The sequence below is a fragment of the Oryzias melastigma genome, linkage group LG19, assembly GCF_002922805.2.
Source record: "Oryzias melastigma strain HK-1 linkage group LG19, ASM292280v2, whole genome shotgun sequence".
NCBI classification, from domain to species: domain Eukaryota; kingdom Metazoa; phylum Chordata; class Actinopteri; order Beloniformes; family Adrianichthyidae; genus Oryzias; species Oryzias melastigma.
This window is the reverse complement of record NC_050530.1, coordinates 11,931,711-11,944,517: the sequence shown is the minus strand read 5'-3', so window position 1 is coordinate 11,944,517 and position 12,807 is coordinate 11,931,711. Positions and strand designations below refer to the sequence as shown.

Below are 12,807 nucleotides of genomic sequence, written 5' to 3'. Positions count from 1 at the left end.
TTCACTGCATGACAGAGATTGGGCTTTTATTCTGAAATAGCTTCCTTCCTTAAAAGCAGAACAAAGTTCTGCGCAGTCTCATTTGCGATAATTGTTCTTTTCTTGTTTGGAGGGCAGTCGCTCAGTCTCAGCCGAGGCGTCGGAGTTTTGTTGGCTGAAGTTTCCTACAGGGGGTCGCGACCTGTGGGTGCCAAACCCACAGAGAGGAGTCCGCTTTATAGAGCTGGTTATCTGATCTGATGGAGGCGGTTCCCTCGTTACCAGAGTGTTAATACGGACCGATGTCAAGCTGAATACACTCAGTGCCAACAAGAATCAATACATGACCACAGAGTGGGACAGACATGTAGCAGACCATCAAAGACGCTTTAGTGAAAGACTCGTATCTCTGTTCCATGAAAGACTCATGTGGGAATGTCACAATAAGAGTCCTGTTAATAATTGACTTTTCTGCACCCCAAACTGTTGCATTCTTTTTGCAGTTTTATTTTTAGTCTTATCTAAAAACTAATCAAGATAAAGGAACCACAAGCAAAGAGTTATAATTGTTCTAAACGATGCAAGAGTCATCCTCAATTGCTGCTAATTTGTCAGTGGTGAAGAGGGCATATGGGACTGCCCTCAGGTTGAGTGGGAGGAAGAGTGTGTAGGTTGACCCAGGATGGTTTGTCTTGTGTGTGGGAAGTCTATTCCATTGTGGTGAATGACAAATATGGTGTGTGTGTGGTGGGGGTATTGATCAGGTGCTGTGGCACAGGCTGGCTGATGGAAAGTAATTAATGACTCTATTTGCGTTGGTACCAAAGAAAACAATAGAGCTTGATAAATTGACACAGAAGAGTGGAGTGTGAGGGGACCTTCATGTGGCCCTGCTCAAGCATGCTGAGAACTCACTGGATGTGTCAAACACACCGGAGGAAAAGTGAAAGTTGTTGTTTGTGAATGTGCAAAGTCAACAAACACTTTTCAAAACAGGATGGTTTTGTGTCTTAGATATAGAGCTTCATCTTTTGTGATTCTGTTTTTTGAATAAACAGGTTTTTGGGTTGCTTTTTTGCAAAGTTAAAGGCTAAAAGTGTGTTTACTGTTTTTTTTTTTCTGTTTTTATTGCACAGTTTGTGGAATATTTTTATCATATACCGTTAAAAAATGAAACCAAATAGCACTTTGCAATGTTCCACAAGGTCACTTTGAATATCTTCTAAATCTTAGGACAACTTTATCTTTAAAATATAAATGTATCCCTTTATTGATAATCAAATCACTTTGTCTCAAAAATTACTTTATTTAACATCTAATTGGAAGCAAAAACACGTCTTTTTTTTTTTTGCTTTTTCTGTTAAATAAATTCATGCATCAATTATACCCTTAAACATCAGATTATTTACACTAATTATTCCCTATTTTTTTCTGACTTTTTTGGAAACTAGAGATATAAAAGATATTAGAAACATATCGAAAAATCGATCAGGCAGTGGGAGGAGCAGGAGTATCTAAATAGATATGTATAGAAAAATGATCGATCAACTTCAGTATTTTTTGAAGAAACCACTCATATGAGCAAGATTATGTTGGTTCAAATATAAAATCAATCAAGAAGTAAATAATCTATTTCTGCCAAACTGCAGTTTATTTTTCTCTTTCTGTTTTTGTCTCTTTATATATATGCGATGCAAACAAAAAGACGTTCAATCATAAACTTGTTTTTTCCAAGTCAATACTTGAATATATTTATCTGTCAATTGCAATGCATGATTGTTTATAGCTTTACATGGCAAATGACTAAGAAATATCTAGATTTTAGTGTTTTTCGTAAAAGAATTGAACTGTACCGTATTCCCAAAAGGTTAGTTGAATCCTTTATGTATCGATTGATGGACCACGTATGCATATTAAATCGTGTGAGAGGGAAAGATACACACCCCTACTTGAAACCGTCATTTCTACAAAATAAATGGGGAAAAAATGTAATTATTAAGACATTTTTGTAGTTTTTGTAACAAGAAATGTATTTTTTTGTGGTTCTTTTTGCAAAAAAAACGTAACTAAGATAAGTAAAACTAAAATAAAACATCTTTTTAAGTTTGGAGATAGCGAACAAACAACGAAAAAGGCAAAGACAACAATAAATGTAAGAAAAGTAAAAACAAAAAAAATTGAACGGGAAAAAAATATTTATAATCTCTTATAATTTAATTTTTTAATATGTCAAAAAATGCTACATAAATTGCACATTTCTGATACAAAATAAATCCAAAATAAAGGAAAATCACTGTTAATTCTTTAGATTTACACAAATCCTGGTTGTAACTAAGGTTAAACGTACTGTAAAAACAGTTTTTTTTTTGTTGATAAACTATTTATAGAAAAAGAAATAACAGCAAAAACAACATATAATTAATAAAAGAAAAAACTAAAAAGAAAGAACAAAGGTAAACTACATTTCTAAATAAATTATGAGACTCCATATTTCAATCGTTTCCTGGAAATAAAAAAATAAGGTTTTAAAAAGTAGCTTTTTTGCTATATTACCTTTTACAATACATCAGTGTCATTCTTTCTTTTTCTCTTTATGAGCATCATAGTTACTGCCCCTGTCAGACAGTTTTGTCTCTCGACATAAAAAAATGTCATTGCACTGTCAGGCACTCACTCAAATAGGTCAAAAGGTCAATCTCCGTCTCAGAAGTGATGATACGGAGACATAAACATTGCTTAGTTCTTTTTCCTATTGTCTGTAGTGCATGTTTGTTCACTGGGTATGTTGAAATATTTGTATGTAAATGTTTCTGCCAGCTAATGTAGTATTAGATAAAACAAAAGAAATGGATGCCTGAACCTCACTTTCCTTCTTTTTGCTGTTTTATTCTGAAGTGGTGCACTCTTGCACATGCTCAGACAGACACTGCAGCTCACATTCTCTTTTATAGCTCCTTCAGCTTTGAGTCGGGTTCATCCGCTGGCCTCAGCCTTTGAAAAAAGGTCAAGCAGTGGAGTAGAATGGCAATAACCCTCCCAAATGGTACTATCACAGAGACATGATTGATCAATTGAATTTCATGGCAGAGAAAAATGTGGGATTAAGTAGAGTATTATACGCACAACGAGTTGAGGCATGATGTTCATTTCAAGTTCATTTTAGCTCCCTCTTGCCACCAGATCAGGCAATCAATAGTGGGCCTTGCATATCATATATCACCTCTCTCCCACGGAGAGGAGAACATAATCTGCCGCAAATTTAGAATGACAGATTTGTAAGGGAGCTTTCTGGAATCCGGGGAGGAGACCTACAGACTCAGCCACTGCAGCCAGTAGAGGTGGTGGATATGGGGCTGAGGATGGAGGGAAAGAGGGGGCTGTGGAAGGACAGTCTGTAAAGGTTTTCCAGCTTTGCACAAAATGAGAAGAACAAAGGCATCCTCCTCCCAAGAGTCCAGTAATCAGGTCAGGAGTCGGGAGGAAATTCTTGTATTTGGAGAGCAGGATGATTGAACTAGACTGTACAATTTTATTCAGCCCCTTGTCCTCTGCGGCTGCTTCCAAATGGAACCACAAGCTCAGAGAGAATAAAAGCAGAATTGAATTGTAAAAGGGAAACTGCGCTTTGGAAAACATCACTGGGTTTTTAGTGAACACCGGGCTTTTTGGTCAAGAGAAAATTGAAACATAATAAGATATTGGGCTGGAATGAAAAACCATTATACGGCAGTTGCTGCAATTATTAATGCACAAGATTGTATATCTTTGCAAAACACTGTGATCTATTAATTACCAGCGATCATCATGGTGTAACTCCTGTGAAGAGTGGCTCATGCAGCCATTAAGTTGAGAAAACTCACACTATCCTCTTTTCGCCCCACAGTGGTGGTAAAAATGATTAAAAAAAAGGGAGTAGATAAAGTGCTTGAAGTGAAGCTGGCTTCATGGGGTCAGTGTCTCGAATGTTGCTCTTTCTTCTTATAGATGGTTCAGATGGTTCTGGCCCAAACAGTGATTCTCAGGGTAGTGTGGAGAGTTTACGGAAGCACCTGAGGGCAGATGCCTTCACCCAGCAGCAGCTGGAAGCTCTGGACCGGGTCTTTGAACGCCCCTCGTACCCTGACGTCTTCCCTACAGCGGAGCATATCAAACCCGAGCAGGTTAGTAGCACTGTGACTCTTCTTAAATGTTTTCTTTCTTTTGAATTTTCCTCATGAATAGTGTTTATTTCATCATACACCCTGTAAAGCACTACATAAAAACTGTAATAGACAGAAAATTCAAGATTTTTACAATTAAGATGTTTTTTAAACATCTTAAAAAAATTGTATTTCATTGTTTGTATGACATATAGATAATATAAATCATGATATGCTGGGTGATTTGATACGTTTTTGCAAAAAAAAGTTAGTTTAAGATGCAAAAATATTGGAAAAAATAATATCTTATACCTACTGTCTCAAATTTGATACACATTTTTACATGGCTTAATTTTATTATAAATAATCAATTATTGACACATTTTGCATTATTTCAATTCAGCAAGTAAGAATGAGTAACAATGAACGAGTTACCCTCTATAAAGTTTAGAAGATTAGCTTTAACTTTTCCCGCCAAAAGTGTTTTTTGCGATCTCACGGAGGCTGCCATTTTGAAATGAGCAGAAAATGCCCTTCTACTGCCCCTAGTGGAATAATAATGCACTGCAGGGCAGAAAACATTTGCCAAGTTCTAATCAATGGGTGTTTAAGGTACATTTGAATCATGCTAATAAGATGGGGTCTCAGAAATGCTCGTATCAAAAGTTTTTTTTTGAAAAAAATGTGATCAAATGTCTAAAGAGGAATCAACTGAACCTTGAAAGATGCCCTTGACATTTATCCATCCTAGAGGTGCATAAAACAGTGCAAGTAGTCTATTTATTCTATAACAGCCCCTCTTGCCATCCATCCTCATTAAAAAAAAATTAAGAGACGTTTGGGGAACAACTACCCCCACACAAAAATGCCTAAGACAGTCAGAATCCAGCGCTTATTAAAACCTATGAGCTTATTGCAAGGGATAACCTTTATTTACTTTCATTATACTATTAAACAACAAAAGACTATTAATTTCTCTCCCCCCAAACTACAAGTCAGACCCATAAAGCAAAAGCAGTCACCTAATTGAGTTCATTTTAATTTCTCTCCAATCGGGGCGAATTACGCAGGTGATAAATCAGTGGGACAGGCCTCACCTCCAGAAGAGGGCCTAATTTGCAGCTAATTACAAAACTGATTTCTACTGGAAGATCAATACCAAAACGAATTGGAAATGACTTGCAATCACAAAGAGCGTCAGGGAGAGTATTAAAAGGCAGTGGGGGGAAAGGGTTAGAATAAAAAAAGAGGGTGCCCATGATGCAAAAATAAAAAAAAAAAGAACAGAGCCTAGAAAGGGTCCAGAAAAATCAGCTTTAATTTACTGCAATATTAATCAGAGCACTTTCCCTTTTATGGGTCCCTCAAGGTTCCCCCTTTTTTTTTTGCCCGTCTTGGAAAATGCAGCCCTATTAGCCAGTGTCTGGGTTCTGTAGCATGGCATTAAAATCCATTCTGGAAATGCAAAACTCAATGGATTCTCCCCTCCCACACTTCTGCTAGCCATTTGGTCATCCTTTTCACACCCATCCTTTCAGTTTTCCCCCCATCCTGCCCTTTATCTGCATGATAAAACGTCTGTTTGGCGTCTAAAGCCCGCAAGAATAGAGGAAAACATCCGACATTGTGCCAGTGAACAGTTGTAGCAGACAATTAGAGTTTATCTGTAATAGTGGCAGACAAGAGCGGGGTCACAGGCATCCCCCTGTGAGAGCGCAGTCCAATGAGCCACTCACACTGGGCTTTGGACAAACACTGTCAACACTCAGACTCCGGAAGTCTCATCTCATTAAAAAAAACTGCTAACATCTGCTCATGGGCCATTTGGGTGGATTTATAAGAAGAATCATGTAAGAGGAAGTGAACCAGACAATTCACAAAAATAGATATTGATAATCGTGCAGATTGTTGGAAAATAACTACGTTTTAATGATTTTATTGTGCTTTTCAAAACAATAGTTTTTGCATTTTTCTAAAACAACTGTTGTTGACATAATTTATAAAGTTTGTACATTTGTTTATTGTTTGTGTACTACTTTTAAAGGAAAAAAAGTCACATAAAAATGTTTTCTAGCTCACAAAAGTCACTTTTATTTCAAAATTATATTCTCTTATTGTGATTTACGCCAAGTATTCCTTTGATGTTTCCTTAAACAGGTGACAAAAAGTGAAGTTAAACAAGTAATTCCATTCAGGGATGAAATTTAAGGCTGGTTTAGACTTCAAAATAAAAGTGAAAGAAAAAAGAGTGAATGGTGTTTCTCAAACAGGACCACATGGTGTGTCTGTAACAAAGCAGATCTGCTTTCTCCCTTGGCTGATCAGGGATAGGACTGCAGTCAAGCACAAAGGGCCAGCTGACGCCTTGGCTTTTCACTCATCTCAAAATCCCACTTCCTCTCAGACAATACCAAAATACATTCATGATATGCTTGAACTGCCACCCTGCAGCATGAACACGCTCACAATGCTCTCATACAAATTTATACTCACACAGAACTGTGTGGAGAGCTTAATGGAGGATTTCCATCTAGGTATTGTTTGGCTGTGTAATGATTCGACTGTCCCTTTCCCAGGCTAACGAGTACTCGCTCCCTGCCCTGAATTCCAGCCTGGACGAAGTCAAGCCCAGTTTATCCTCCACCGCCAACCCAGACCTGGGCCCCAGCGTGTCGCAAAGCTACCCTGTAGGTAAGATCAAGTGCTAAACAGTACGCCTTTATGCTCCAGCTGAGGGGGTCTGAACAATGTAAACCAACAAGAAAGTCATTGATAAGACGAAATGTGTGCATTAAAACAAGTGAAAAAGTAAAGCATGTACTATCTCTTTTATTTCCATTTCACACAGAGCTGAAGGAGGGAGGGAGGGGGTACATTTAAAGTTCAGCAGCTATGCTCGGTCGGCTTTTTTTATATATATATGTTTTTTTCTGCTGAGCAAGCAGCACAATAAGAAAGATTGCACTGTTCAGTCACCGCTGGACAAGGACCTTTGGGTGTCAGCACATCAGAACAGTGACTGTGTATCAGTGCAAGGTCTCGGGGGGGGTTGGAAAAGGCCGTCACGCAGGACCGACTGTTCGTTGGGGGGCTGCTGCATTGCTCCTGTGATTTGTCCACCAGGAGACAGTTTGTGTGTATCAAAGCACGAGTAATGTGCCGCGGTAAATACGCTCTGGCATTTCTGCCGCCCGCTTCTAACACCATGATCATTTATTTCACCCTCCTATCTTCCCCTCGCTCCCCTTCCACCCCCCCTTTAGTTGTCTCCTCTCCTTGTCACAGTTAATGACTGCCTGGCTAATTGAAATATTGTTCGGTTGTTGCAGTGTTATTACCAAGAAGAAGGTTAAGTTTATCGAAGGTTTACGATGACTGTCGGAGATTAATATACAGAGGTTTTATTAAAATTTATATAATTATGCATCAGCCATCAAAAGCAACGAGGTCTGAGTGGGGAAGGGGGGACAGGGTGATGGAAAATTGCAGCAGCCCTCCTTCTCAAGTGATAGCTGAGCAGTCTTATGAGAAAAGAAAGAGCCCTTTTCTCATTAATATGTGGGAGGTAGATTCCCCCCCCCGCCCCTGTAAGGCAGGCCTCCTGAGAAGAAAGGTGTGTGTTTGTCCTCTGTGCACTGATGGCCCCACAGAAAGCAAGGCCTGCTTCTGCGGGAAGCTTTGTTTGCACCTGGGATATTTTAGATGGTCTGCACAGAAAGGCTCTCCTTACAGCGTTTGCAGGTGCAAAGAGATATGCAGAGGAATGTGTGTGTGCATACGGGACGCCTGGAATGATGATCTAATAAGAAATAAAGGTCAAACGATTGGAAAAAACTAACTTCAGTTTTGTAATTGTTATTTGGTTAGTGGCTCATCTTGTGATGCACAGGTGTGTGGGCCCTCTAATGGCTGAGTATTACAGTTTACTTGCCAACGATAAGCTTACCAGAGGAATTTTAAGCCATGCAAAGAGTAGTAAGTTATCTGCAGTATTTAGGCTGAGATCCAATTTCAAATTAATTGTGTCTTTACGGGGGGAAGAACTGGAGATTAAGTTCATCCCAAAATGTGTTCCGAGCACCAATTAAAACCCTCACACTTATTGATCTTGTTGATTTTATGCCCTCCGAATTAGCATAATCTATTAAAAATGAATGATTCATGAAGTGTTGGTTGCCAGAGATCAGGATTCTCAGTCAACTGAACGGTTTAAGAGATAGGAATCTTTTGTGTCCTCTGCTTATCCTATTAAGGCTCAAAAGTACCTGCAGAGAAAGCTCAAATAAGAGAGGGATTTAAGGGCATTGTGCCCATCATCAAAATTCAGAGGCAAGAAGCCACTTCCATTAAAACCGCCGTTTTTTTTCTATCCCTCTCCTCCACATTAATGCTGAATTACCTGCTAAATAGTCCTCTTTATACCATAAAAAACACCAAAGGGTTCCATGAATATGTCGAAAGGACAATTGCATATTGTGAGGTAATTTCTATTGTTGATATGGGAAGTAATTTCTTTGATGAATTCCCTTTGAGAGATGGATTTCATCTGAAGAGCCTCTCATTCTTGTTCATTGAAACTGCTTAAAATTCAAATAGTGTGGGAGCTGGAGTTCTTCTAGAGTTCTACTGTTAATAGCTAGGGGAGAAACTTTTTGAGGTAAATTGAGGAAGTTTTTGATTTGGTCACTCAATAGAAGGGGGGGTTGTGCGTTTCCATGAGGCAGAGCTGTTTTGATGCTCCCACTTTAACAGATTCCCCTTGAATTTTAGAGCGTATCATCCTTTGATCTATTTTTAAAGCCTTCCTAGTGTTCTTTTGATTAAGATTGTGCCATTTTAGCCAAAATGTAAAAGTTGCCAACAGTAGTTAATTGAAAATTTGTCTCTGAGTTGTGGGCAAGACTGTTGGCAAAAAGTGAGCCTGCTCTGATTTCCCATCATCCCCTTGTTTACGCTCTCATCTGCTAGTTTACAGGCCTTCACACTCAAAGCTAACATTATTGGTGCATTTTTTGAGCCAGATACCAGCTCAGACGAGGAAAACGAAGACGTATATGTATCTTTTTGAGAGATAACCGACTATAGCACCTGTTATTAAAAATTAGCTTAACCCCTTAACGCCTGAATTTATTCACAGCTAGGAAAAAAAAAGATATTCACTTATGTTTTTAAGTAAATGCTACATTTAGGTTTTTTTTAGCTAATTTAGTTTGTCACATATTTGAGACAACAGGCATTAAGGGGTTAATTTTCTTCGTATATGTGCTCCATCATGAGAAAAAAAACATGATTTTCATTGGAGTGGGTCTTCAAGAGGGATTTTTTTCCCTGTGACTGCAGCTTAATGAACAATCTTCCTTGTTGGGCCTGTTAGTAGAGGTATCCGCTAGCCCCAAATCCCTTGGAGAGTAAAGCCTCTCCTCCTCTAGCAGCAGTTTTTGAACGCTCCTTTATCCCCCTCCTGTTACCGGTTAAAGCAAAAACTTCATCCAGCAAATTAAACATCCAGCTGAGGTGAGGGTGAGTGCTCTCAGGGTGAACTACACAAAAAGTATCAAGACCTGCTGTTGTCCGCTGAACAGCGAGAAACGAGCACACAATGAAGCTGCCATCCGTGATGTGTGGCCTCATGACAAAATCGCTGGCGTGTCTCCCCACAGGGGAAAATGCGGGCTCTGAAATTAATGCTCATTTTGTCTTCACAAAAGCAAACTAACCTTTGAGCACACATTTGATAATGAATGACTTTCAGCCGGTGGTTGGGGAATTAAAGCAATTTGGCTCTCCAAACATTCTTTACTTAGTTGTAATTAATTAGGGTGCTGAGATTTTTTAGCTGGTGATGAATTGCCCCTTTCTGCATATAGCCCAGAAAATGGAGGTCAAAGATTTTTGGTTGTTGTTGTGGCAAACATGAAGGTGTCCCTGTCATGCTAAATTTAATACTCTTGCAAGTGAAAGAGTCATTCACAAATGACTTTGTTCATGTGCCAAATAAAGTGAAGGTCATCCTGCTTTTCTGCTGGGGTGTTAAGAAACCGATTTGAACGTAAGAGATGTTTTTTATTGCAAGATTTAACTGTATAACAATTTTTAAGAATATATATGTATATTTATCATCTGGAAAATAAAAACAGACAAAATCAGCTGCAAACACAACTACATTTCCAGCTCCAACTGCTTCAAACTTGTTCTCAAATTAAAACAAAGATCAACAAGCTTTACAAACAGCAAAGCAAATGAAAAAAAACTAAATCTTCAAATTGATTTTCCACAGGGGACAAAAAAGAGGGAAAAGGAAAATAAATAGCTTGATTTTCTGGCGTTCAATCTAAGGGGACTGTCAGTGGAAGCAGACAATATAAAGAACCCCATCTTTTAATGAGAATCTGGACACACATCTCTGTTGTAAAAACAACAAAGGCTAGAAGCAGCTAATGAGGCTATCATTGGTGTACAGAGAGTTCTCAGAATCGGTGCCTCTCTGAAAGAGCGCTTTAAAGGGGACATAAAGCGATAGTCGCAGAGCTGTTGGCAGTCACTGCCAAATGAGTATGCAAAAAGTGGGAAACAATTGCCATGTACACATTTATTGTTGCTGTTATTAAATATTTTCCTTAAAAACGTCTTCTTCTTTTGCTTAGAGGAGAAAAAAATGTGACTAATATTGATGTTTAGGTCAGGATGAAGGGGGAGTTTTCCACTGAGAGCAAAGTTCCGTCATTGATCTCTTGATCTGATTCTCTGGATTGGTATTGGAACTAATATTGACAAAGTGACCACCTCTAGTTAACTATGGTTTCTAACCTATTTACCAGTCTTCGACATAAATGGGAAACTTTTCTATGAATCGGTTGATGTAGATTGCATGGAAAAGTTAAATTTTCAAATATAAAAGTAACATTTTGCACAATTTCAAAATGTGAAAAAAATCAAAAATCTAAAGTCATTTGAATAGCATAAATGCACTAAAAATTGCAATTTCAATGAAATTGCACGCTGGTATTGTTAAAGAAATGATAGCTTGTTGAATAAGAAGGACCAGTGTCAACACACACATGCACGCACATTTGCTCACAATAGCTTCCTTCACCCTTGCAGGACCCCCCACTACAGTACTCCAATGGGCCCCCTTTGACTTATGTTCACTGGCTTGTGGCTAACTAATTCTTATTATAAATAAAAGGTCCAGCATGACCTCACTCTCCTCTGTAAAGCTCTTTAACTCGCTGCTCCCCAGTCAAAGCGCTTTAACACATTTCACCAGGCGCTCGCACAATATCACCATCAGCGCTGACAAATGAGAACAGTTGTTCAACAGGATGATTTCATCAGATAATTCTTGATCACAAATGGATTTTTCTTTTTTTATTATTTGGTCTTTTCTCTGTGGGGAAATTATTCACTCATATTTTCTCTTTTTTAAAATATTTTTTTTTCCCAAACAAATTCTAAGAAAGCTTAATATGTTTAATAAATAGGTGAAAGTAATGTAATACTTTAATCTTAATTTATTTTTAGAAAATGTTTAGAAACACGTTACTGTAGGGGCCCCTTTAATAATGTTAACTCATGCATAATTAAGCATTAATTAACTATTATTTAAAATTAAATATTTGCATTGATTCATATAAGTGTATCACTTAAATTGTATTCACAATCAACTAATGTTTATTATTAAACCTTATTTTAACCATCACAAAGCATTAATAAAAGTTTTCAAATATGACTTATAGAGAGCCTCTATTTTAATATGCTACAAATGTTTAAAATCTGCACCTATATCTTTAGAAAACACATTTTTACTAAAAAGTAGAAATACACATTTTTTCCATTTATGTTTATTTTTGTTATTTTTTCCAGTGCAAATACAAACTTAAGGCTTTTATTGATGTATCTGAGACATCAGCTGTTTTAATAACACTTGGTAATATCAATGCAGATGTATTTTTATTTGTTTTATTTTTTTTACAAAAAAGAGCAGATTTGTGTAATGAAAGATGACAAAATTGTAATAAAACATAAATATCTGTTTATGCTGATTAAATATTGTCATATAAAATGTTGCAGGGTATCTTAGTTTTGCATAAGTTCCAAAGAAAAAATACAAAATAAGAATGGCGCCAAAAATAAAAGTGGATGATAACCTTGTATTAATCACAATAAAGTTTTTTTAGTCTCAAAGTGACTGAGCTCTGCTTTGCTTTTCTGCTTTGCTTTTTCTGCAGGCAACAACAAAACAAGGACAACAGTAGTCTTGTGGCGTTATGGTGCATTTCATCCACTAGGTCCTCATTAAAGCTCCATTGGGAGATGAACTTGCCTTTGAGTCCAAGTGGCCCTCACAGCTGACAATATAGCGGGGGCCTCTATTACCCAGCCGCTGTGTAGATTGGGGTTCCGTGCTGCGGTCCAAATGTCCTGTGGCCAGCAAGGACAGCCCAACCGTCACTCTCAATTACAGAGCTGAATATCTGCGGCCAGACTAGTGCCGCTCTGCAGAGAGGCCCGTGTGTTCTGCCTTATGGGGTGCAATAAAGGCTGCCATACGTGGACAAGTTTGAACTGGTTAATGAGGGGACATTTTCAGGCATTCAGTTTGCCCAAAGCAGCAGCTGTGAGTTTGTGTAGTTGTTCTGATAAAAGGGTGGAGTGTTTTGGAGGTTTTTTATATGTTAAGTAACAGGTT

At 38.0% G+C, this 12,807-nt stretch overlaps 1 protein-coding gene across 4 annotated transcripts in view; it reads left to right on the top strand.

Moving 5' to 3' along the window:
• pax2b (paired box 2b) overlaps nucleotides 1-12,807 on the top strand; it is a 29,548-nt gene that overhangs the window by 10,167 nt on the left and 6,574 nt on the right. For all 4 annotated transcript variants that reach the window (XM_024285620.2, XM_036217144.1, XM_024285622.2 and 1 more), the window contains exons 6-7: nucleotides 3,964-4,139; nucleotides 6,695-6,809. In XM_024285620.2, coding sequence (XP_024141388.1) covers nucleotides 3,964-4,139; nucleotides 6,695-6,809 — 291 coding nt within the window. The remainder of the gene's footprint in view (nucleotides 1-3,963; nucleotides 4,140-6,694; nucleotides 6,810-12,807) is intronic.